General features: G+C 44.6%; 1 protein-coding gene across 2 annotated transcripts; it reads right to left on the bottom strand.

Moving 5' to 3' along the window:
- Positions 1 to 305: 305 nt before the first annotated feature.
- On the bottom strand, positions 306 to 25,521 carry LOC146176717 (uncharacterized). Of its 2 annotated transcripts, none has more exons than XM_084581033.1 (5): positions 25,370 to 25,521; positions 14,610 to 14,770; positions 9,957 to 10,033; positions 3,954 to 4,040; positions 306 to 715 (listed from the first exon to the last, which is right to left on the bottom strand). In XM_084581033.1, exons 1-5 carry the CDS (start codon positions 25,484 to 25,486, stop codon positions 459 to 461), a joined length of 699 nt encoding a protein of 232 aa, XP_084437159.1. In that variant the 5' UTR covers positions 25,487 to 25,521; the 3' UTR covers positions 306 to 458. The 2 variants fall into 2 exon arrangements, with proteins under 2 accessions (XP_084437159.1, XP_084437158.1); XM_084581032.1 differs by having other exon boundaries at positions 316 to 718.
- Between the last annotated feature and the right edge of the window lie 629 nt (positions 25,522 to 26,150).

Genomic DNA, 26,150 nt, shown 5'->3' on the forward strand with positions numbered 1-26,150 from the left:
GAACTTTGCGAAATACTTATCTTTCTGCTTATTTTCACAATTACTCTAGGAATCTGCCACCTGCATCAATTCGGCTTCGAATACAATTCGGCTTCAAAAACGGCTGCATGTACGAATCAGGTGGTCCTCAGAGATGCTGGCCGTGGCGTCAGCAATGGCACCCTTCACAGAGTGTTTTGTATTATGTGGCTTTTTGTTGCCCTCTCTCTCAACGACGCTCTAGACATAATCATATAGTGAATTTTAATCTGGATAACTAAGAGGCCACAAGTCGGGAGGGAAGTGGTCATGGAAGTTGTCGGCCAGCTCTTCCTGGTTAATGCTGATATTCCTAAAGGTTTCATCACATTTTGTAACATAAAATTTTTCAAACAAAATTTTATTTCGAAACACACGCATTTTTATTTCGCAGAAATAGAATAGTCATGAAGCTTGCGCGCCTTAATAACATAGTAACCTCAATTAGCTCCGACTTTCAAGTTTTCCTCCGTTGGTAGCTTAACGTTTTTCAAAGTTGGGCAATTTTCCTCAATAGGAGTTGGCGGGGTGCATTCTATAGTGCTGAAGCTTATTCTTGTGCCCTCATTGCAAAGTTGATTGAAATGCAGTTCACAATCTTCACTTGGTGTGTTCGAGGCACCTTTCACCCAAAGCATACAGTCATGCCTAATTTTTGGGCTGACTGGATCGGAGTCTCGTGCTTGAGGCCCAGGTTCTTCTGAAAGACAAGGGGTCGATGCTCGGATTAAAAATATTGTAATAATAAAATATCTGATTTTAGAGAGTTGCGAAAAAGAAACTTCACTACCACATAACTTCTCTATTTTACCGCCCAATATTTCTGCGACATGGCACGAGAGTTCCCATGCTTAGACAAACGCGATTTTATTGGATCACGAGACATAACCAAAGGGGATAGCAGTAGACAGTAGTCGCACTCGCTATGCACGAGTAAGCTGTACACACTGTAAAGGCGATTCTTCCTCGATTTAAATCACTGTGGGGAATTTAGGAGATATTTCCTATTAAAAGGAGACATGTAGGTGGGTGTAGGATTTTTATATTAGGAAATATTCGTAATACAGAATAACATCCATCCTACCCCAGCTGAGTGGCTACACAATAACACTATACAGGTTTTCAAACCTAAGGAAAAAAGGATTTTCGAAAAAATATGACACCATTTTCGTTAGCGATCGATTTGATGTAGCTCTACAATCTTATATGCTCACGGTTATGTCTTACTTATTTCGCAGACCCCGTAGATGGGAAGGCGGTGGTCCGGATTTAAAGCCCTCTGTTTAGGCTACTTTAATAATATTTATTTCTTCACAGGAAACAATCGTTTGTGTCTAGGCCTCGCTTTTTTTTTGCTCTGTTCGCCTCTACGTTGCAGCTTCTGACCTGTGCCAGAATCTAACAAAGCCGCAGCTTTAGCCTATGGATCATCTTCAGCAAATTAAAATTTCTTCTGACCCTATTTCACTCATTGGTCTTGACCTCAAATGCCTTTTTCGACATCGACGTCCTCAAACAGTAGGATTGCGGTCGCCAATAATTACACAACGCGGTACGCTATAACGCGAGCTAACCAGTCCAGCTGTACTTCCGATGTTGCTGATTTCCTCCTTAGGATGGCATCCTGCTTCACGATTTTGATTATGATAGCAGTTACTGCCACGTCAAACACCCAATCAAATGACACAAACCTGACCAGTTCCACAGTAGACCTCATTACAATACTAATACGACAGCCCCAGTCGACTTATCTCATTTTTAAGTTGTACCTGCTATCGGCAATGGCTGCCGAATTATCATTTTATGGTCTATAAGAAACTCTATTTCGGCGCACACACTGTGCTGCTTCGAGCCACCGTCATCATCTGAGGCACCACTGTGGTCACCCCGTGGATGCCTTACTGACAAACGTGAAACCAATATTTGCCCAGTTTAATATCACGATGGTGTTCACTTGACCGGGGGTTGGTGCTGTAGATAATCATAGTGAAGCAGAGCGAAAAACAATTGTCTATGTGAAACATGTGTGGTGCAGTGCTTTTCCCGTCTACTCGCTTGTATTTTTCCCGTTGCTTTGTGTTTATAAGCATGTAGTTTGGGCTCTGGATTCTAACGCTCTATGGTTCTTCACAAGTTTGTGTTGTTGGCCGATGCTTTGTCCAAGGCAAGTCGTATGTTCTTTCGGTTGGCAACCTATTCAGCCCCGTCTACCCGAAGCCATAAGGAGATGGATTGGGGGCTTAGAAATAGTATGTCGGCACGAAGATGAACTGTTCTGGATTGCGTAATCCACATCTCACATTCCTAGATTAAAGGGGCTGGCCGAGCTCATAGCTTCAGGACACTCAAGCATATAATTTGGTTTCGCGACGTCACCTGATCCGCCCAACAATATGTGCCCGGTTACGTAAACTTCGAACTTCCACTGCAATGCGATACTCGTCATTTCTCTGCTAGAAAGCAAATACTGGATTTTCATGAAAACAGGTCTTTAATATATATGTCAGTGATGGTGATGTCTCTGCGACAGCAAAATGTGTTGTGTATTCCGTCAACGCGCGTCTCCTTCACTTTAGTTTTTCTTTACAAGTAATAATTTACTTATAGAACACTACATTGAAATCATGATATACAGAATAACAGTTAACTACATGGGGATTTATGAGAACTGACTCTTCCTCTCTTATCGATAAGAGGCCATGCTAAACTAAAGCTTTGGTGCGTTACAGGATTGAAGTTTAGTTAGTGTGGAAATCTTCACGGAGGAGCATGGACAGTTATGTTTTTCTTTGATTTTGTTTAGAAATAGCAGCGTTTCAAAATAATGAATACTTTTCCAATGTTCGATGCAAGCAGTTTGCAGGCCTCATGGAACATTCGGGTGTGATGCTGAAGTCCTCTTCATCTCTCACCGGAGGGGTTAGCTGGTGAAGCTCCTGGTTTCTTCCTGGAGGGTCGTTGGCTTCTTGCAAATTTCAGGAGTGATCGATGGAGGAGCTCGCATTACCCTCCGGGTTTCATAGAAGAAGGAGGACAGACACGAGGCTGCCTTTGATTGCGTTGAAAGCCTAGCTGTCAGTGGTCGCAACATGGCGCCGCGACTCTACCGCGCGTTCTCATCCCAAGACCTCGTCTTCCTCCTCATCATTCTTCGTGCAGATTCTTGCAGGAATCTCAAGCACCTGGTTAGTGTATGCTCCTCGCCTAATTGTGGCAAAAGAAGGGCTTTGTTATTTCTGTCCATCTTTGCTAAATGTGAATGTATGGTACATATTTGACCTATTTTCCTCTACATACAAGGAGCTTCGTGCTCTCTACGAACATATATCTAATACGTTTAGCTTTGATACATGCAGACTCCAGGAGTACTGTAATATATCCATGAGTGTAATACAACTGTATATCTATTTTATTGGTGAGCTTATAATGTTCTACAATTAGTGTTAGCGTTTTTTGTGTGTTTTCTATTAGCCTTACAATGTCGTTTAGGTATGATTGCTCTCTCTTCAAGTTCTCGATTATGATCAACATTAGTCTATTGTAACGCTATATTGTAACGCTATATTGACCTATGCTTCGAATATGTGTTAGTGCGCTTGCAATGTATGCTGTCGCTTTTTCAAAATGGGTGCTGTTGGTCCCGCCAAGGTCTCTAAGGGCAGATATTTATAGCAAGTTCCATATACTCGGAAATTTCTAGGTCGAAAATAAACTAATTTCGTTTCGTCGGGAAAATTATGATGTTAATATATGTTCTACAGAACCCTTATTATTGTTAAATTTCATGCAAGTGCTACACCTAAGAATTACGATCATCTTGCTGTCATTTTCGAAGCATTGAATTTACCCAAATCCATCTGTGCCAGGGATGCGCTAATCATGTGCACAATAATTAAAGATTGCATTTAAAAAACTTGTAATGTTTAATGACTTACCTTTCTTGGCATCGTCAACTTCAAGGTATGTAATGACAGTGCAGTTGGCCTCCGCCCACAGAAATCTATAACTTGCCGGAGGCACAGCTGGGAATCGAGAAGTGGGGAATTTGTTTTCTAAGTCAACACGATGATCGGTGAACGTATTCCCCCCAATACTACGCCGTACTAAAACTGAACTTCTGAATTTGAAATGTTTCCTGACTTGCTGTATACGTGCATACATCATGTAAGTAACAAAAGGGAAACAACCCAAATAAAAACACGACAAAAGTACAGCCCCTGGCGGTGAAGTATATGACCACGATAAATGTACTTTTTGGGGTGGAGGTTGTTCTTGCTCTCCACGTGAACCGTAACGGCAAACCCCGTTTCACAACGAGCTGGCAGTAAGCTCAGATAGCTGTACTTATGTGACCTCATTATAAATATTTTGTTTTGTTTTGCGATAACTAGGGATTCAGCAGCAGGTACCAAACCTAAATTACTGTGCTCAGGAGCTCAGGAGATGTGGCCTGTCCTCTATATTAGCGTCAACAGCCAATTCATACTATTATTTTAATCCATTGTAGAAGTACTTGCTGCTGGGCTAATTGCTTTATGCTAAACAACGGAATGGTGAAAGGACATGACAAAAGGAACAAAGAGGGACAGAAAGAGTACCTATTACCAACAGAGTTTATTGCGGAAGTTACAACTTTCATACACCACTGTATACCAGATAAAAACAGATATAAAACATTGAAACAATTTTAGAATGTTGCAACAAAAACCAGCGTCAATATGATCTAAAGGACATCCATATCGCAGACAAACCAGGCATAAAAAGGAAATGCACGTAAATATGGTTCATTGTAAACAGCTGCACATGACCATGAAAGCCACAACATGGTAACCAAAAAAGCGATAAAATACCCTTCGCAATATCTACACGTGACATTCTAAAGAGCCCAATTGTTTTGCGACGATGTGCTTATTAAGCATGTTTGCCAAACTTTCTGTATATTATAGGCCCCGTGTATCCTCTTTCACTCGCTCTTTCTCTTTGTCGATAAATATTGCCCCTTCCAGGACAGGCTTGCTGCCTTTGCATTCTCTGAAGTGACCTGAGAGGTTCCTCTGTTCATTGTTTTATTGGCCGTTTGTGCTTACTCGCTCTGTCTTTGAAGCATTGGTCAGTCTAAATAATATTTCAGACTGGCTGTCGGTAAACTGAAACGCATTGTTAATAGCATATTTCAAGAGCCTTCTGGTCATCATGGAGAAAATCTTTAGCAGCTCATGTCGCTGCAAACACCACATTCACACCAAATTATCACCTCTCTTCTTGATGTTGTTCGCTAATTTGTGCATGTTTTCAGCTCACGTGGCTGCTAACCGTTAAAATTGAGCTTACTTTTTTGCGTGAAGATTCGGAAATATCAGTTAAATAGAAGCACAAGTAGCAACCACTGCCCAGTCTCTGAATCTGGAGGTTAACGCCTCCTGCAACCGGTGTTTGAAGGATTTTGACAGACAGTCGCTAAGGAAAGCCATGGCGACATTTTGTTTTTCCTCAGTCTGAAATGGCCGCTCTTGGACAGGCATGAAACTTTTTCTGGATCTGCTTTTGTGCACCCAGCAAACAGGAGCTTTACCAGAGTAGTCGGGCAGAAAGTCCAGAACCTGCACCTTACCCCCTTGAGGCTGTTCCGAAGTGAAGGTAAGTTGTTGATAGATAATTACCTTTAAATATTATTAAACATCAGCAATCGCTTCTTCAAAGTTTCAAGGTTTGGTGCAATCGAAACCAACAATATAGTGATCAACAATGCAAAAAACCCTCTGACAGGCGTCCTAATTTTCTGCGCACTGATGCGCTTGTCAATGCAGGGTAAAAACATGTTTGTCAAATTAGGGTCAATGAAATACCAATGCAGATTCTTTCTTTGCAGAAGAAGCATTGCGACGCAGCATTTTTAGAGATAATTCTCGAGACCTTACCTTTCCTTCGGAACTGTTTCAAGTGTCATGATGCAGTTTCAGGACATGCCCATTGTTTCAGTTTTGGAACATGCCATTGGCGCAGTGTCTGGAACAGGCACGAATTCTCTAAACTCTATGTTAATTTAGAACCCTTCATGTCTTCCTATATATGGACGAATATGGAGAAGATATTCAAAGTATCCGAACAGTTCTATACAGATCTCTACAGTAGCCAAAACAGTCAGTGCCGTAATGAGATTGGCGGTAGGGGAAAAAAGTCAGACGTTCCACCTGTGACGTAGGAGGATGTCAAGAAAGCAATAAAAAACTATGAAAAGGGGGAACGCAGCTGGAGAGAATCAGATAACTACAGATTTGTTGAAGGAGTGGGGAGATATCGTGCTAGAAAAAGCTGGCCACTTTGTATACGCAGTGCCTGGTGTCATCGAAGGTACCGGAACCATGGAAGAATGCAAACATTACCCCCCTTCATAAGAAAGGGGACGCTAAGGACCCTACAAATTACAGACCAATCAGCTTACTGTCAGCTACGTATAAGGTATTTACTAAGGTAATCGCTGATAGAATTAGGACAACCTTAGACTGCAATCAAGCAAAGAATCAAGCAGGTTTTAGGAATCGGTACTCTACTATCGATCATATCCATACCATCAATCAGGTGATAGAAAAATGCTCGGAATATAACCGGCCCTTATAAATAGCATTCATTGATTACGAAAAAGCATTTGACTCAGTAGAAACCTCAGCGGTGATGCAGGGATTGCTAAATCAGTGGCTAGACGAGCCATATGTGAAAGTGCTGGAAGATATATATATGCCACAGCAACCTTAGTTCTGCATAAAGAAAGTAACAAAATTTCTCTAAAGAAAGTAGTTAGGCAAGGAGGCACAATCTCCCCAGTACTATTCACAGCTTGCTTAGAGGAAGTATTCAGAGACTTGGAATGGGTGCAGTTAGGGATAAGGGTAGATGGTGAATTACCTCAGTAATCTGCGCTTTACTGATGACATTGCCTTGCTAAGTAACTCGGAGGATGAACCGCAAATATTGATGGGTTTGGTTTGGTTTGTGGGGTTTAACGTCTCAAAGCGACTCAGGCAAATAATGATTGAGTATCTTGACAGGAAAAGTAGAAATGTAGGCTTGAAATTCAATAAGCAAAAGAGTGAGGTAATGTTCAACAGCCTGGGGAATGAAGAACAGTTTAGGTTAGGTAGCGACACACTGGAAGTACTAGGCGACTATGTCTACTTAGGACAGGTAGTACCCGCAGATCCGGACCACGAAAAGAAAATTACAAGAATAATAATATGGAAATCGAGCGAATTTGGCAAGCACTCACAGATTATGACTAGCAGCTTAACGGTATCGCAGGAGCATAAGGGACCAAACGGAGACGTCAGATGACTCGCGTCGAGAGTCCCAGGAAGTTGGAAGCTGTAGAGTAGCCGATTTCCGAGACCAGCGACCGACCTGCTGATGACGTCCCGTCAGCACTGCGTCTTAATCATGCAGATTTGCAGTAGTGATCCCAGACAGACCGTGTACCAGCACGAACCAGACATCAGTCGTCTGCTAACCTGTATGCTTGAATGCCACTTCTTTCATTCCTCTCTTTCTTGATGGATCGGTTTCTCGACGTTCATCTCTCCGCTCCTCATTCCCTTCACGCTCTTCGTCATCCTCGAAACTCGCTCGTGCGCTCACGCAACAACGGTCCGACGCGTCTATCAGTCCATTATTGGTGTAATAATAAAGCCAGCGTTTCACCATGCAATACCATGCAATACCTCACATATGACCCCCCTTCAGAAAAGCTTTTTCTTTAAAACATCCTAACGTCTTGCCTATCACACCATACTTTACAAGGGAAGAAAAAACGTTCGATGCCGCACATGAGATTCACATCACAATGTGAAGTAAAGGTGAGAAAAATGAGATGCACCCATAAGGCACAAGTGCATTAGGCAAGAAATCCGCTTCAGCATGATCCGTTGGCCCAACTGAATATTCAGCTTGACTAAACTTTTTTGAAAAACCTTCAACCAGAGCAACAATAGATGCACACGAATTTTTACTACAAAGATCAAATTTTACACGCTACAATAACCCTTTATGACAGCAAAAAACAATAAGGAAAACCACCACACTACTATTGTAGAGGTAATGATTGTAAACGCCGGAGAGCAGAGCTGTTTGGGCATCATCCTACAGCATTTTACAAACGACTCCTGCTGTCAGCGCCTAAGTTTTTTGACCGCTTTCTACGTATCTGTCTGCTTCTCGAGATTGATAAAGTTTAGACCAGTACTGCTTCAATACCTTTAGCTTGATCCATTGAAAGAGCAGGCTAATATTCTTCCTAGTACCCTTATTCAGTTATGATGATTATGGCGACTGCCACATAATTTTGGGGTGGACGCTCTTCGTATCTTTAAGGCATATTACTATGAAACAGTTTCTTAGCGTGGCCCAAGTCGATACAATAATCTATCTCGTTCTTCTCCACAAACCATAAAAAGACATTTCAACTGCAATAGGACTTTATTATGCCTACTCGGTAAAAGAATAAGGGCTCGATCACCTACATGCAAATGCTGTTTCTTACAGCTCCTTTCCTAATATCTTCTTAGACTATTGAGCACGCACCAGACATGATGTGCTGCATGCACACGCTCTCTTTGGTCGAGCACGCTACCATATACTGTCTTCGCATCCTTTCACAGATCTTGTCTTGTTCAGAGCTATCTGAGGACTGCGAGCAGTTTTCGCACGTGTCGGCCACAAATTAACTGAAATGAAGAAAACCCAAAACTCTCACACGGTACCTTCCTGTAGACGAACAGCAGGGGAGCGATTTATAGATTGAAGGTTTGGGTTTCTCCTTATTAAGCTTCTACGGCATCTGCTTGAATGTGCCGTCAAACTTCTCCACCAACCCATTGTACGTGGAGTGGTAAGGAGTCGTGTTGAGTTGTTTCACTTCCAGGAGATCATTAGATCATTTCACTCAAAAACCCTATCTATCAAAACAGTCCCGCCGGGGTGGCGGAGTGGTCACGGCACTGTACTACTTTTCACTAAGAAGCGGGATCAAATCCCGGCCCCGGCAGGCGCTTTTCGATGCAGGCTAAAAAAGCTTGGCGCCCATGTGCTGTGCGATGTCAGTGAGTGTTAAAAATCCCAGGAGTGCAAATTTTTGGAGTCCTATAATAAGGCTTCTCTCTAGCCTGAAACGCTTCGGTGCGCCGAGCCTTAGGAACAAAACCAAAGCTACCCTTCAAAATATTCGCCAAGGCTTCTGCCACGATTGATGAATATATCTTAGGCAGAACCACGGCATCGGCAAACCGGGTGCCGAAGTCGACGAGAGTGAGAGTATATCTATTCGTTCTCACCAATGTGGGCGAGAGCAAACCAAGAACATTGACAGAAGTATTTTCGCTTTTTTATCTTCCAGTATCGTTCTTTAAAAATATAAACTTTTTGTTATTTAACCGATTCTCTTTACCACACTGTTTCGCTGTTCTGTCCAAGACAGTTCTTCTTTTACAAACGCGTTGAGGAAGAAAGTATTGTGTGTACTTTACTGTATATCATTGCTAACATTTGCATTTGAGTCGGCACACATGGTGCTCCCATATATGACCATGTCACTAGCTGTAAAATAGGCGTGCAGCTAAAATGAAATGCAAAGACGGAGGATTGTTGCATGTGCATATGCAGCATGAGCAACTGATATCACTTTGGTTCCTTTTTTTACAGTTAATTTACTGCTTATTTATTCGTGCACAATATGCGGCCATTTGGTGAAAGAAAACAACTTATAGCTATGGATAAGTGTAAACGCCACTTTAAAACAGAGAGCGGAAATAGGTGAAGGTGCAGCTCTATGGAAGCAGAAAATAAGGCAGGGTACAAAAACAGTGTAGTTTAGACGTTCTCTGTTGTTCTACCCATTTGTATTTACTATGTGAGGACAGAAGCATGAAACAAAATAAAATATGTGTTCTTACTACTGTTTCCAATGCTGGTCATTGTGTCGTATCCCTCACTTCCACAGGAAAATTGGAAGCTTTGTCGAAATGAATGCCTAGAAGAGGTACAGAATCCCACAGTTTACTGCTGCGTGCTATCGCCTCACGAAACATAGTTAAAATATAATTAAGTAAATTTAGATTGCAATGAATGCATTCAGCTGATTTATCTTAGTAGCCGACTAACCGCAAAGCAGATGCCTTATATACCCGCCACTACTATTTATACTAGTAGACATTTTTAGCCGAATAAGGAATTCACAGGCAGTCAGTGGTGAGTGGCGATGTGACCATCATGACGATGATGTCGCGTATAACGGAACGCCTATTCAGTGATGGGTCGTAATGCGTAGTATGGCCGCGCTTGATGTAGAGTCATTGCGTGCGAAACAAAGCCACCGTGTCGACATTGACCAGGAGCCGTCTACCATGGGCTCCTCTTAATTCTCTTCATGGAAACGACGCACTCGGCACATCTCACTCGCGTTACCGGTCCCCGGTAAAAATCTTGGAACGGTTTTTTGAATTTTGTATCTACCCTCTACGCCATTAGCTGTGGCAGTCGTTGAGCGCCCAGCAGTTGTTCTGTCAGATAATTTGCTCCTGTGGCTTGTAATAGGCACTCTTTTCATATTTCTGTTTTTATAAATTGACATAAAACACGGGGACAAATATTTTTGAGCAAAGTTGTCTCTTCGAATTTTCAGGTATACTGGGCATTTGTAAGGCATCGTATATATATTATTTTCGATTTTCTCGTTGCACTAAAGCAATGTTCAAAATTCTCTTTTCAGTAATTTTGTTGCTATAACAAAGGCTATTCGCCCTCAGGTCATTAATTGGGTGGTGTTTATAACCAAGACCATTTGCAATCTTACAAAAGTGTCGATTGTAGAAATCAAGAATTTCTTCGGGCAGCATATGCAAGTATTTGGTACAGCTGGATAACGTTTCAGGCATGGCGAATTATTCTGAACACTGGAGACGATAAAATGGCGCTTAGTAGCACCTCGCAGATAACATCGAAGCCAGTATTATTTGCCGAACAGAATCCGAAGTGCAGCAGTTCTGAAAATAAAACGCGCAGAGACTTTATGCAAGAAATTGTTCTCTGCTATTTTATTGCTCTTCCTCCTCTCTTCGGATCTATTGTAAAGACCTTACGCACCTACTTTGCTGTGCGCGCTGTTCATGTGAAATAGTACCTTATTTCGAATTTGGTAGCTGCGCCAGAAGACAAAAATCTGGGTAAGGCTCATGTGTGTGATGAATACACTGTTCGTTCTTAAGGCGGCAGCATTATTCTTTAGAATATTTTATCCCATGCATACGCATCATTACATTTTTGTTCTGCACATCACAAGAAAGATATGGCAGTTTTTTTTATAATTCACGTGATATCTAGGTCGTAATGAAGAATATGACGTGACAACTGCATTTCACACCATTACCGCATCACTTTGCTATGCGCGCTCTGCCAGGTTTACCGTAGTATCTTCCGACAAACTGTATGGCCGCTGTTTAGACTATACATTGCGCAACAAGAACTTCGACTTTGTGATGTCACCGAAAAATCCCTTTCCACTTAACCATTCTTCTCTAGGTGATTATATTGTTACGGACGAGCAAGGAAGAAGCACAGGCAGTGGCGCGGGCAGGAGCGCGCACGCTAGGCCCTTCTAATATAATCATTAAACGTCATCTCACGGTCATCAAACATCTTCTTTCTGTCCTCTGGTCTCCTGTTTTCATCCGCTTGCTGCTTCGTAACACGAGGTGGAGGTTAGGGGGACTTCAACATCACCCTCTCATCCTGGTCCAGAGCTTCGGCGCCCTGCGACTTCTTGCGTCTCAAGTCTCAAGTATGTCACTCGTACATAGTTTGAGAACCGCGAGTAAATTTCCACATAATGATGATGAAAATTTCGTTTTTCACTACTCGAGGTATACCCCAACGCAGAAACCGGCCTGAAAGGGTAGCTGTCCGTCAACCTTGTGCGCATCCCAGCGTTTTCATTTGCCAGATGCTTGTGAGAATTTTGGGAGGAATTTGGATAGCTTGCCGAGGACTCTAAGAGGAAAGGGCACTGCAACAACGGGCCATGATTCACAACATACCTTTTCACCAATCGATCATATTCGTATTTCGAGTGGCATGCTGACTGTTCGCATCAGGTGATTAGCTGCATATAGTGCGTTAAGAACTTAGCACGCTCTTGCAGCCCCATCGCAGCTGCCTCCAGCTTCTACGTATACTAATGCTTGTGAGGTGAGTTGCAACAGGTGATCTTCATAAACCCTTTTTCGCCAGTCGACGTGCACCGATCACCGCTGCCGAAAGCCTATAGCCATCCCATATATGTGTAAGTTCTGCAGCATCCGTCGCTTCCTTTACCGCCGCCTATTTGTCCGCCGCTAATATTCCTGGTGACCTCGGTGCAATAAGTGCAGTATTACGAAAGCTTCAAATCCAGATTCAAATGCGATGTTTGGCACTGCCCTGACCACCGTTTTCTGTAATTACGCTGTGTAAAACTATGTCACCATTAGCCATCTTTACAGTAATCACTCGAGTGAACACATCTTTCTTCGGGGCTCCTGCATCGACTGCTCTCCCCCGCTGTCTGGCCTACAACCCGAGTTATTGAAATGTATCTGAAGAAGAAGCTTTCTCCTCTCCTTCTGAGTTTCTGTGCCAATCCCATTAGCCAAGGCGCCTTTCGTCATCTCTCAAGGATCCTCGGGAGCGTAGAAGGGCTGTTTGTCTAGCCACTGCCGTGAAGACTAAACACAAGCGTGATGTGAGGTGAGGCCGCCGGTCGTCACTGCGTTGAAAACCTCCCATCGTCACCGCCATAGTATCCGATCAACAACTGCTGGTACTGTCGTTTAGGAAAGGCAACCGCGTTTTTAGAAATCCATGTTATTGTAGACCGTAACACCACCATCAGTGAATTAGAGGACACAGCGCCCTGTTTTCGAGTTTCAGTGGCCGTATGGCTACTAAGAGCCCTGCCTACTGCTTGAAGCTGCGTTCAACTCTGAACCTCCGGCAGTAATCGAATTACCACAAAGAGGATGAGCATAGTTCGCACGCAGGACAAATACATTTTCGGTGTCAGTTGCGTGTTTCTGGGTGACTATTTTCATGATCTTGTCCTCGGGATTGATTTTCTTCTGGCGTACTGTACACTATCGGGCGACCTTGAACCAGCACTTTCCGCAATGCCGCATTCACCGTTTCTGTGAAGACGGTCTTTTTGCATCAGGAAGTAGTGTCCCAGCTGCAGTTACCTGTGATGACTTGCGCGCCGGCTACGCAGAAGTAGAAGGGCAGCATTAACTTCTGCTAGGTCAATATAGTTTACTGCTTGCTGCAGCCTCACAACAGCAGGGCTGTACTCCTTCTTCACAGCTTTTCTAATGACCACCAGAACTTGTTCCTAGGAGCTGCTACTACTTCTACTGACGCTGTAGCCAGCTGTCCCGTCTGTTTGGCATCTGCGTCAGTTGAAACTTATGTACCAACACTTGGCAACGTTAACAGCCACTGCCACGTCTCTCAGCAAAAGCAGCAAGCCTGAGAAGAAATGTTTTAGATTTCGAATACTAATTTGATGCTTCATAGAAGGTTCATCAAACGCTCATTACCAAGATCGTATCCTCACCTATCATGACGCTCGTTGTATCGGACAGATATCTTATCTTGTCTATCAAACAGAAAGTAATCCAAAGGCAAGTTCCGGAGATACTTGATGATAGTGTTGTGTAACTTTCCCAAATTTTGGGGTCTCCCCCAGTTGTCCTTACAAAGAACGACGGCACCCTGCGGTTCTCTGTGGGCAACCGAAAATTGAACAAATAGACAAATGACATCTATATTTCGCCATACATCGATGACTCATGGAAGAAGGGCGAGGATGTATTTGTCGAGCTTTTTCGTCTGAGCCGGTTCGGCCGTGTTATCTGGCTGACTGACACCTAGATTTAGGTTTCATTCCTTTCCATCTCGTCCCCTAGTAACCAAGTACTAAAGAGTATAGTACGAATTCGCTAGAAAAAGGCGTGTGAATAAAGGGCCATTGAGCGTACTTGGCAAATGAGTTGGCATCTTTGGTTACAACACGATCAGGTAAGAAGACATGGCTCAGTGCAGGGTAGAATAACGCAAAGCCAAGCGGCTATAGGCAAAGGGGATCTCGCTTTTATTATATGCTTGGAATTTTTTTTTTTGCTACACTATTTTTTCTACTAAACTGTTTGTGGAGCTTAAAACTTTTTTCTTATCTTTTATAGCCGATACATTTAGAGAAAATTTCTTTATTAAGAAAATTAGATTGAGACTGCTTGACAGGGTGTGTTGTGGAAAAACCTGAAATCAGGAACGATAACTCCTCCTCGCTTCTTTCTTCTGCTGCTGCATTTTAACGTGTCATTCAAATATGCAACTAAGCATGAAGACAATGCTATCAAGAATAACAGAGTGTAGTGATGCTGTGTTTGCATGCATCCGGTAAATCAGGGAGCGAATGCAATCCTTGTCAAATAATTGCGCTGCAGTTCCATTTGTTTAACAAAAATGCTCTACATTAAAGCGCTTATTAAGAAAAATATATTTGCAGGCCAACTTACCATTCATTGGCTGGCAGCACCTGGTAATGCACCTCTTCGGTAAGCTGTAGAGTGCTGTCATCTTTCTCAACTGTTGTGGCAGTCACACAACGAAGGGCAGTGTTACTGAGATCTGAGAAGGTTGTCTTCGCCAAACGGAATGTGGTTCCATTTTCTAAAAGCTTAAAGGAATAAAAAATAATTGAAGCTGTGTTGCTCAACGCGAATAGGTTTTGGAAAACTTAACAATTTTTGTTCGTTTTGTGCAACAAGTCATTCTGGTGATTTTTTATGTAATAAAAGCCTTCATCTTCTAAAATGTTCTACGAAAACTGAAGAAGACACTTGAACAGCTACATTCCGTAATGTGCTACAGCATTGTAATCCTGGCTCCGCTGCACAGGCCGCCATTGAAAACTGACCTTGGCAACGTTTAACGCTAGAATAGTAGCTAGTGAAGCTAGTTTAGCAGTGCTGTTAGAGGAACTAGAGGGCATGAAATGAGATGTCATAGGGCTACGTGAGGTTAGGAGGCCAAATGAGGCATACATTGTAATGAAGGATGGGTACGTACTGTGTTATCGAGGTTTACCGGAGAGGCGAGAACTAGGAGTAGGATTCCTTGTGAATAAGTATATAGCAGGTAATATAGATAAATTTTATAGTATTAATGAGAGGGTGGCAGATGCCGTAATTAAGCCTAATAAGCAGTATAAACTGAAGGTTGTAGAGGCCTATGCACCTACATGTAGTTATGACGACCAGGCAATTGAAAGCTTCTACAAAGATGTATAATCGGCAATGTGGAAAGTAAAAACGCAGTATACTGTACTAATGGGTGACTTGAATGCCAATGTAGGTGTAAGGCCACGGTGGCCCTTCCTTTAATGTTTCGGCGCGCGCGCCGCAGAAAACGGCGATGGAAGGTTCTCCAAGCTACAGGAAATCGACGCGACCGATTACGTCATTACGGCCACCGCGCTGCGCCTCGTCGCCCTCGTCGCCATGCGCAGAGACAAGCGTGCATTCCCCCGCACGGTCCCGGCCCTCCTCCTCGCTACGCGCGGGAGGGCCGCGCGCGTTACCCATGTTCGAGAAAGTTCGAGGCCTCTCCAGAAGGCCAGGGGGGGGAGGCATAGTTTTGGCAGCCCTAAGGTGTTTTCCGTTCCTCCTCCGCGTCTAGAAAGTTCGGCGCTGACTAAGAGCGCGCCGCACAGCCATCGACGGTTCTGGTTCTTGTGCTGAGGCCAGTCGTTGATGGAGATAGCGTAGCAGGCAGGCCCCGACTGAGAAGTCGTAAAAAGAGTGATGCGCTCGTTTTGCCGTTAGTTATTCTATGTCACTTTTGTAAAGTGTGTCGCCTCTCTGTCTGGTGTGAATAAGTTTTCTGTACCCTGTGCTTCGTGTTCTTGTTATATAAAGTTAATTCTCGTTGTGTTACTGCAAGCTCGTCGGCCTTCGTCGCAGTGTGTTTGCATGTGAACTGCACGTCGCCTGCCGAATCGAGCAGCACCTTGGAGAGGTGTGAAAGATTTGAAGAAAAACGAGACTTTTTGACGTTTTACTGGCGCAGCCGACAGTACGATTCGGCAACTGCAGCACTCCGCAAGCCCAGCCCGTTACTCGAGCCGTCGCAACGTTATCGGCGCTCACCGAAGTCTGCCCGCCGTTCAAGGTGGAAGAGCTTCTCCGCGTGCAAGGACCTAGGGACCCCAAGAGGAGACGGTCAGAGGCAGCGGCGAATAGGAGTGCCCACCAGAGAGGAGCGGCGCCGCAAGGAAGGAACAACCGTTGCTGAGGTGCTGAGATCTCCCGGTCGTTCAGGGTAGGAACTTCATCGACGCGTGCAAGGACCTTGGGACCCCCAGCGGTGACGGTCAGAGGCAGCGACGATCGGAAATGCCCCACAGCGAGGAGCGACGCGGCGAGAAAGGCGGAACCATTGCTCAGGTGAGTCGGATTTCTTGCGTCCGTTGGTGTGCGTGGCTCAGGCTTAAGGAGCGGGAGGTGCGCTGTGTCGACGTGTAGTTAGTTAGGTTAGCAAACATGAACACCAGAAAGTCAGTGTTTTCCGGATGGACCAGAGTGTTCGTAAGAGTCCCCATAGCCTCACTGAGACGGAAGAATTGCGTAACAAAGACGAATAGTAAGGACCTAGCGAAGCGTCGAGAGACAGAGGCGAAAGCAGAGACTGAATTAGAAATTAGGAAGATGGAGTTAGAATTGAGAAAGATGGAGACAGAATTGAGAAAGTAGGAACTAGAAACTCAAATAGTGATAGCGGAGGCAGAAGCTCGCAAGGTATGAGCAGAGGTCAAATTATTGGAAAGAAGACGAATGCCTCGTGGTTTCCAAATTGAAGCAAGTAAAGTAGAAGAAACTAAAAAGAACCCTTCGAAATAGCGGCCCCGAATAGTACTTGTAGGGAGCGTGTCAGGTGACGAAGCGGCCTTGCCGGCCGACACTGCCGCGAGCCCTACGCCGGCGGAGACAACCTTCGCCGGAGCGAGCGATGCTGTCGGCGGGGGCGGTGCGTTGCCGGCCAGCGAAATAAACAACGCCAAAACATCGGCTGTAGTCTTCCCAATAGAAGTGCCCGCGTGCGATCAAATTACCGAGGGCGTCAGCGTCCCGTCAGGTGCACTGGAAGGCGCGTGGCAGCAGAAGACCGAACTAAAACACGCTATAGGCAAGGTAATCGAACAGCGTAAAGCTGCCGCGTGTTTACAAACTGATTCTGACGCGTTAAATGCAGCAAATGCGGGTAAAACAGCGACAACAGGCGCGAGCGCTTACCAAGAACAGGGCGCCACAGTTGGTTCAGTGACAGCGGTCACGAGCGATACGATCGGCGAGATCCGCGATCATGCGTTGACCGCAACAGATGCTGTTTGTAGGGCAGAAGTCCCAGCAGCTGTCGCGAACATCAGTCAGCACCGCTACAGTCGCGGAAGTGGCCGCCACTAGCACTCGTGAACCCGAGACGCTCAGTAAAGCGACGAGTCCCCCATTCGAAGGCGAGTGTTTGGCATGCTGCATTTTTGCAGACGTACACGAGCCGCATGATGCCGCGCCCCTCCCTAGCTCTAAAGAGGGTCGAGATGAAAGAAATTCTCCACTTGAGCCTGAACAGCGTTACGCCGGCGAGCGTGAGCGGTCCTGCTCGCCTGTGCACGAAAGTGTGTGCGCGCTCGAGCATGGAGTGGCAAGCGAAGCCTGCAAAGAACACTTGCCGGACTTGACCACATGTGATGTGCGCGGAACTCCAGGATCTGGGACTGGCCGTGAACGTTTTCCATGCTGTGCAGTGACTGTGCGCGAGAGAGTGCTTTTGAACTTTGTGCGCCAGGAACTGCGACTTTCTTTGAACATCATGCATGCCGCGAAGCGACTATGAACAGAAAGTGTGCATGTAGACCGTGTGCCAGCGGACGAAGGGCCGCGGCCTTTTGTATATCTTCGGTTTGGTTGGGCAAAAAAGCCCAGCAATCCTCCTATGGTGGGGCGTGTAAGGCCGCGGTGGCCCTTTCTTTAATGTTTCTGCGCGCGCGCCGCAGAAAACGGCGATGGAAGTTTCTCCAAGCTACCGGAAATCAACGCGACCGATTACGTCATCTCGGCCACCACGCTGCGCCTCCTCGCCCTCGTCGCCATGCGCAGAGACAAGCGTGCATTCCCCCGCACGGTCCCGGCCCTCCTCCTCGCTTCGCGCGGGAGGGCCGCGCGTGTTAACCATGTTCGAGAAAGTTCGAGGCCTCTCCAGAAGGCCAGGGGGGGGGGGGGGGGGGGGGGGGGAAGGCATAGCTTTGGCAGCGCTAAGCTGTTTTCCGTTCCTCCTCCGCGTCTAGAAAGTTCGGCGCTGACTATATAAGAGCGCGCCGCGCAGCCATCGACGGTTCTGGTTCTTGTGCTGAGACTAGTCATTGATGGAGATAGCGTAGCAGGCAGGCCCCGACTGAGAAGTCGTAAAAAGAGTGATGCGCTCGTTTTGCCGTTAGTTATTCTATCTCTCCTTTGTAAAGTGTGTTGCCTCTCTGTCTGGTGTGAATAAGTTTTCTGTACCCTGTGCTTCGTGTTCTTGTTATATAAAGTTAACTCTCGTTTTGTTACTGCAAGCTCGTCGGCCTTCGTCTCAGTGTGTTTGCGTGTGAACTGCACGTCGCCTGCCGAATCGAGAAGCACCTTGCAGAGGCGTGGAAGATTTAAAGAAGAACGAGAAGAACCTGATTTTTACTGTAGGGAAAAAGCAGGCAGGAGACCAGGCAGTACGTGATTGTGGCATTGGCTCTAGAAATAGCAGGGTGGAGGTATTTGTTGAGTTCGCAGAGCGCAATAACTTAAAAATCATGAATACCTTCTTCAGCAAACGGAAGAACCGGAAATTGACAAGAAAATGTCCAAACGGGGAGACTAAAAATGAAATTTACTTCATGCTGTGTTCACCCCCGCCAGTATGCAAGATGTAGAAGTAGTTGGGAAAGTGCAATGCAGTGACCACAGGATGATGAGGTCCCGCATTAGTCTAAATCTGAAGATGGAACGCAACAAATTAGTAAGAAAGAAGTCTATCAACGAATTAGCGGTGAGGAGACGGCAGAAGAGTGTGGTATCTCGCTACAGATTAGAAAATCTTCTCTAACCGAGGATGGCGGCATTACCCTAGAAGCAATAAGCAATAATTTCAGAGATGTCATTACTGAGTGTGCTGTAGAAGTAGGGGGTAAATACCTGTCCTAAGTAAGGTAATGTTCAACAACCTCAGGAAGGAACAGCAGTTTACATTAGGTAGCGCATTACTGGAAGTAGTAGGTGAATATGTCTCAAAACAACTGGACGCTGCTGATAAAGAATTCGGAAAAGAATTTAAAATCCAAGGAGCTGCCACAAGTCACTCGACGTATATAAGTTGGAGTTCCATTGTTAAAACAGTGAAGGCCGTGGTCATAGGCGAAGGACACAAGCTTTCTTCACCTAATATTCATCGTAACACTTCCCTTCATGGTGTGGCGGGGAAGTGACGGCGATAAAATCACGCGCCCTTTCGATGTCAAAGCGGCTTTACGACGCCAATTACACAGCCACAAGCGTAAATGTGAGGTCCAAGCTTTTCACTGTCAGAAAAACATACTGATTTTCGCTGTTAGCAGGAACCAAATGAAGCATATATATAAGTTCACGTGGATGTAAACAGTGACCTTTTTGGTGCTACTGTATTTTGGCGATGAAATGCCTCACAACTGGATGTTAGCAAAAGCTTTCTAGATTTGGTTCAAAGATAACAAAAATGAGGAAGTGATATTTGTAAACATATTGCCAAATATCTCAAATTCGCACTGGAGTCCACGAAAAATTATTTGAAAAATAAAGGTTTGCTCGTCTATTTTTACAAAAGATATTTACGGGAAAGCTATGATGCCTTCTATTCTAAAGCCGCAAGAACTGGATGGAGTACTTTGTGTGCTGCTGGCGTTGGCAGGCCTAAAAGCAGTACACGCATGACATTCATCAATGAATGTCATTGACGAACGACATTCATTGATCAGCTACTCATTATGGTTGCCATCTAATGTATCCAGGTTATCAACGAGGGGATAAAAAATATTCCAAATGCAACCAGTCACTACATATAGCATTCACTGACTATGAGAACGCGTTTGACTCAGTGGAAACCTCAACAGTCATGCAGGAATTCGGAAATCAGGGTGTAGTTTAGACGTATGCGAATGTACTAGAATGTACCTACAACGGCGATGCAGCAACCATGTCTGCATTAAGAATTAATGAAAGTCAAATTAAGAAAGATGTTAAGAAGCAGACACAATCTCCCAGTGCTGCATACAGCTAGCTTATAAGATGAATCACTAGACGTGGATTGGGGCAGTCAGGGACAAGGGCTGATAGAGAATATCGCAGTAATCTGTGATTAGTTGATGTCAATGTTTTGTTAAGAAAATCAGGGGATTAATTGCAAAAAATGATTTATGACCTAGCAGGCAAAGGAGAAAGGTGCAATTAAAATTAATAAGCAGCAGTAACCGAAGGTCCGGACAACGAAAAATAAATAATTAGGGGAATATCAACGGGCTGGAGCGCATTTGAAACGTATTTATATATATTGACTACCCGTATACTGGTACTGCTCAATACGAAATGATGTAACAGTTGCATCACATCGGTACTAACCTAGGGGGCTGAAACATGGAGGCAAACAAAAGGGCTTCTACTTAAGTTGAGGACAAAGCCGAGCGCTATGGTACGGAAAATTCTTGGTGTAATCTTGCGAGGTTGGAAGCATGCACAATGGATGAGGCAAATAACTCCCGTACTCATATTTTAGTCGACATCAAGAAGGAATGGACATGGCAAGACATGTGGTGCAAAGAGAGGATAACGGATATCCCTAAGTGTCATCAATTGGATTCCAGAGTAATGAAAGCGTAAAAGGGGGTGGCAGAACATTAGGTGGATGGATGAGGTTGTAGATGTTCACAGAGTTCAAGTCGATGCAGCTAGGATAGGAAAGGATTATTGGAGGAAAATGGAAAATTCCTTCGGCCAGCATAGGCTATATTCCGTGCGATAATGGTGATGCGTGATCTTTCACACATTCAGAATCAAGCGTAATTTTACGAACAAACATTATGAGATACATCACGCAGTAATCATTGCTTATAACATGCATTTGGATTTGCGAAGTAGACTACACTCAGTTCAGTTCAGGCGTTCAGTCGTGTCCGACTCTTCGTGACCCTATGGACCATGTCACGCCACGCTCTTCGGTCTCTCACTATCTTCTTAACATCACATAGCTTCATCTGCAATGCCTCGAGAATGCCATCTAACCATCGCGTTCGCTGCCTACCCCTTCTCCGGCGACCCTCAACCTTTCCCAACATCAAATCCTTCTCCAGCGACTCCTCTCTTCTCATCAGATGACCAAAGTAGCTGAGCTTTAACTTTAGAATTTGACCCTCCAATGAGCAGTCAGGGTTTATGGTCGACAATATCGACTGATTTGATCTTCTGGCAGTCCAAGGAACTCTAAAGTCTTCGCCAGCACCACAATTCAAACGCGTCAATTATTCGGCGGTCAGCCTTTTTCACAGTCCAACTCTTGCATCCATACATCACAACTGGAAAGACCATAGCACGGGTTATACGGATCATGGTTGGCAGACTAATGTCTCTGCTCTTTACTAGGCGGTCAAGGTTAACCATTGCTCTCTTTCCCAGAAGCAGGCTTCTTCTAATTTCATGGCTGCAGTCTCCTTCCGAGGTAATCTTGGCGCCCAAGAACAGAAAATCTGTCACAGCTTCCACTTCTTGTCCATTGATGCTCCAGGACTTGATAGGGCAAGACGCCATGATCTTCGTCTCTTTAATGTTCAGTTTAAGCCCAAAGTTCTTACTCTCTTCTTGTACGCGCATCAGAAGTCTCCTGAGTTCCACTTCACTTTCTGCCATTAAAGTGGTATCATCCGCATATCTAAGGTTGTTGATACGTTTTCCAGCAATCTTCACTCTAGCTGAAGACTCGTCCAGACCGGCCTTTCTCATGATGCACTCTGCATATAGGTTAAATAGGCAGGGCGACAGTATGCAGCCTTGCCTCACCCCTTTCTCAATCGGAAACCAATCAGTAAGACCATGCTCAGTTCTGACTGTGGCCTCTTGCCCTTCATAAAGGTTCCTGAGGAGACAGATGAGGTGAATTGGAACTCCCATCTCTTGGAGAGCTTGCGACAATCTGCTGTGATGTACGCAGTCAAACGCTTTCGCATAATCAATAAAGCAGAAGTAAATGGGTTTCTGGAACTCTCTTGCCTTTTCCATGATCCAGCGAAGGTTGGCAATTTGGTCTCTAGTTCCTCTGCCCTTACGAAACCCAGCTTGCACGTCCGGAAGCCCCCGATCCACATACTGCTGCAGCCTACCTTGCAGGATTTTTAACATCACCTTGCCAGCATGCGAAATAAGCGCGATCGTGCGGTAGTTGGAACAATCTTTGGCACTGCCTTTCTTTGGAATGGGGATGTAAACTGACCTCCTCCAATCCTGTGGCCACTGCAGGGTTGTCCAAATCTTTTGACATAGTGTATGCAGTGTGTTAACAGCGTCGTGGTTGAGGTTTTGAAGCAACTCAGCTGGAATACCATCAATTCCGCTAGCTTTGTTCTTAGCAAGGCTGGCTAAGGCCCATTCAACTTCACTCTTCAGGATGCCCGGCTCGAGATCAGTAATCACAACCGTCCTATGTTGGGTTTGCACATCCGGGTCCTTCTTGTACAGTTCTTCGGTGTATTCCTGCCACCTCTTCTTTATCTCTGAGGCTTCAGTGAGGTCCTTGCCTCGTTTGTCCTTTATCACGCCCAGCTTAGCACAGAAGCTTCCTTTGATATCTTTGATTGTCTTATACAGAGCTCTTGTGTTCCTTAATTGGCTGTTGTCCTCAACTGCTTGACACTGTATGTTCAGGAAGGCATTCTTATCTCTCCTTGCTATTTTCTGAAAATCCGCATTGAGAACCTTGTATCTTTCTCTTTCCCCCATACCTTTTGCCATCCTCCTTTCCTCAGCTATTGGCAAAGCCTCTTCAGATAACCAGTTTGCTTTTTTGCATTTCTTTTGCTTTGGAACTACCTCAGTAGCAACTTCTTGTATTATATCACGAACATCAGTCCACATCTCTTCGGGCTCTTTGTCTTCTAGATCTAATTCTTGAAATCGATTCCTCACTTCCACAGCATATTCTAATGGAATCTGATCCAGATCATACCTGAAAGGCCTTCTAGTTTTCTGCGTTTTCCTCAATCGAAGCTTAATTTTGGCAACAAGAAGCCGATGATCGGTGCCACAATCGGCCCCAGGCCTTGTTTTTACTGCTTGTATAGCGCTTCTCCATCTCTGCCGGCAAATAATATAACCGATCTGATTCCTGTACAGACCGTCCGGTGAACTCCATGTGTACAGGCGCCTCTTGTGCTGTTGAAAATGAGAATTCGCTATTGCCAAGTTGTTTTCTTGACAGAACTCTACTAGCCTCTGCCCAGCTTCATTTGGCTCACCAAGACCGAACTTGCCTGTAGTTCCGGATATTTCTTCACTCCCGACCTTAGCATTCCAGTCTCCTATGAATAAAATGACGTCTGATGATGGGGTGCGGTCTAAAAGGCATTGTAGGTCCGCATAAAATCTCTCAACGTCAGCTTCTTCAGCAGCAGTGGTCGGTGCATAGACTTGGAAAACTGTTATGTTGAAAGGGGGACCTTGGATCCGAAGTGAAATCATTCGGTCGTTTTTGGGGTTGTACCCTAGCACTGCTTTGCCCATTCTTCTGTTTACTATGAGAGCGACCCCATTCCTTCTCTTGGATTCGTGCCCACAATAAAAGACATAATGGTCGCCGGAGTTAAATTCTCCCATTCGGGTCCACTTGAGCTCGCTGATACCCAAGATATCAATGTTCAATCTGTCCATTTCTCGTTTGATGATATCCAGTTTACCTTGCGTCATAGATCTTACATTCCATGTTGCTATGTGATATATCTCCTTGCAACATCGGACTTTCCGGTCGCTTCCCGACACATCCACACCTGAGCGTCCTTTTGGCTTTAGCCCAGCCGCTTCATTCGTCCTGGAGCTTCTAGGAATCGCCCTTTGTTCATCCCCAGTAACATGTGGGACGCCTTCCAACCTGGGGGGCTCATCTTCCGGCGCCATATCGATAATGGTATTGTGACTGGCCATAGGGTTTTCTTGGCAGGAAATACTGGAGTGGGTTGCCATTACCTTCTCCAGTGAATCACATTTTGTCAGAACTCTCTGCCGTGACCTGTCTATCTTGGGTGGCCCTACACAGCAGAGCTCACGACTTCATCGAGTTTCGCAAGCCCCTCCGCCACGACAAGGCAGTGATCCATGAAGGGGAGACTACACTAGACGAGATGAAAGGGAATGGAAGGTCACTACTTTATACTTTCTACATAATATGTGGGCTTTGTCTTGGATCCGGCCATATGGAATTTAAAATCAGCAGTAAAAATAATTTGCCTACAATTGAGTTGCGGGGTGAACGAACAGTTTGAGACTTCGGTGAGGGATTCCACAGGGACATCCTGGACCGCGCACTTCACTATTCAGTGCCATTGTCGGTGGCGATGCGTATCCAACCAAACATGCCTCGAGTTCTTGTTCTTGTTTTTGTATTTGTTGTATGGGTGAGAGATGAAGCTTTTATGCACAACACTGATATTGAGTGTGGTTTTTCAAGCACAAAAACAACATTGGCTCTAAAGGTGCAAAGACATGAGATTTCATCTTGTTTCTTCAGTGCTTCTAATATAAACATAACGGTTCCAGAGTTGCGAAACTGCTGTTATTTTCCGAATTTTAGCCCGCTAACCTGCCCTTCTTATTTGCGTACAGTAGTAACATAACTTATTCGTACCGCTAATAGTGGAGGTATAGCCCTGCCAATTTGCCGCAGTAGTTAGCTCGCTCTGTGCAGTAGGGACTATAACCCTGCCACAATTATTATTTGATCTGCGAGATAAGTATAATGTCTCCAAATTTATTAGATCACATGTAAACTGTGAATGTTATTTACAGTTAATGGCATATAGTGTAAACTACTGTAGTCATTTTTAAAAGTAACCTTTATGTAGACGCGAGCGCGGAAAATTGTCAACTTCAAATGCTAAGTAATATGTGTGCGAAATAATAAAGGCTACCAATGATATGCGTGCAAAAAGTGGTACACATGCAGGCTGAAAACCGCTTACCTTGTAGCCATTTATGTAGTCAGCAGCCGTTTCTTTTTTGATGCAGGTAGAGGCAGTTTCTGCTCCAAACGCACTGATTGCATGAGCGAACAAAATCAGCCATGCAAAAGTAGCCATCGTGGTTCTTCGAGAGACCGGTTTTGAAGGGCTTTCGACATTCGTGTTTAAACACTCCTTTAAATAGCGAACACGCCACGCATACACAGATTCCAGCAAGTACAAAGGTATGGTGTTGTATTTTCGACATGGTGGTTAAAATAAAATGACAAGCTTTCGAATAATGCGCGTTGCACCATGAGATTCAGAAGCAGCGCAAGACGACTTCAGGGAATTATTATTTATTTTTCTTCAGTACAGAAAAAAAGGGTACAAGCATTTATGTGTATGACAGCTATTCGGCTACTGACTCCGCAGGCACGTTCTGACAAATGAAGCAGAAGAAGATACAGGAATTCAAACTTCTAACTTCCCGGGATATTTCTGTCGAGTCTTTCATTGCAACGTGCTGAGAACATATGGATAAAAATAGTTAAAAGCTCAGAACAGCTAAAACTGCGAACGAATCTTGCAGGCCATCTGATTATTATTTCATCAGATGAATATAAATCGGGAGCATTGAAAAACCAGGAATGCTTTCAGATGTACATGTCAGCGGATGCAAAGCTACAAAAGGGGTTTGATATATGTCTGTTATTGTGCCTAAGTGACTCAGGCTACGAAGGTCGCGGTACTAGAGGTCTGCGGAGATTTTCATTACATTCGGTTCATTAACCTGCATTGA

This window comes from Amblyomma maculatum, chromosome 10 (genome assembly GCF_055883805.1).
Source record: "Amblyomma maculatum isolate TAMU_Amacu chromosome 10, ASM5588380v1, whole genome shotgun sequence".
Taxonomy (NCBI): Eukaryota; Metazoa; Arthropoda; class Arachnida; order Ixodida; family Ixodidae; genus Amblyomma; species Amblyomma maculatum.

Excerpts from the sequence above, each read along its gene's own strand:
- LOC146176717 (XM_084581032.1), bottom strand. The coding sequence starts at position 25,486 with ATGGCTACTTTTGCATGGCTGATTTTGTTCGCTCATGCAATCAGTGCG. Across the intron at positions 10,034-14,609 it reads GTGCTGCCAGCCAATGAATG|GCATTCATTTCGACAAAGCT; the intron begins GTAAGTTGGCCT and ends TACCTCTTCTAG. Across the intron at positions 719-3,953 it reads AGTTGACGATGCCAAGAAAG|AAGAACCTGGGCCTCAAGCA; the intron begins GTAAGTCATTAA and ends CTTGTCTTTCAG.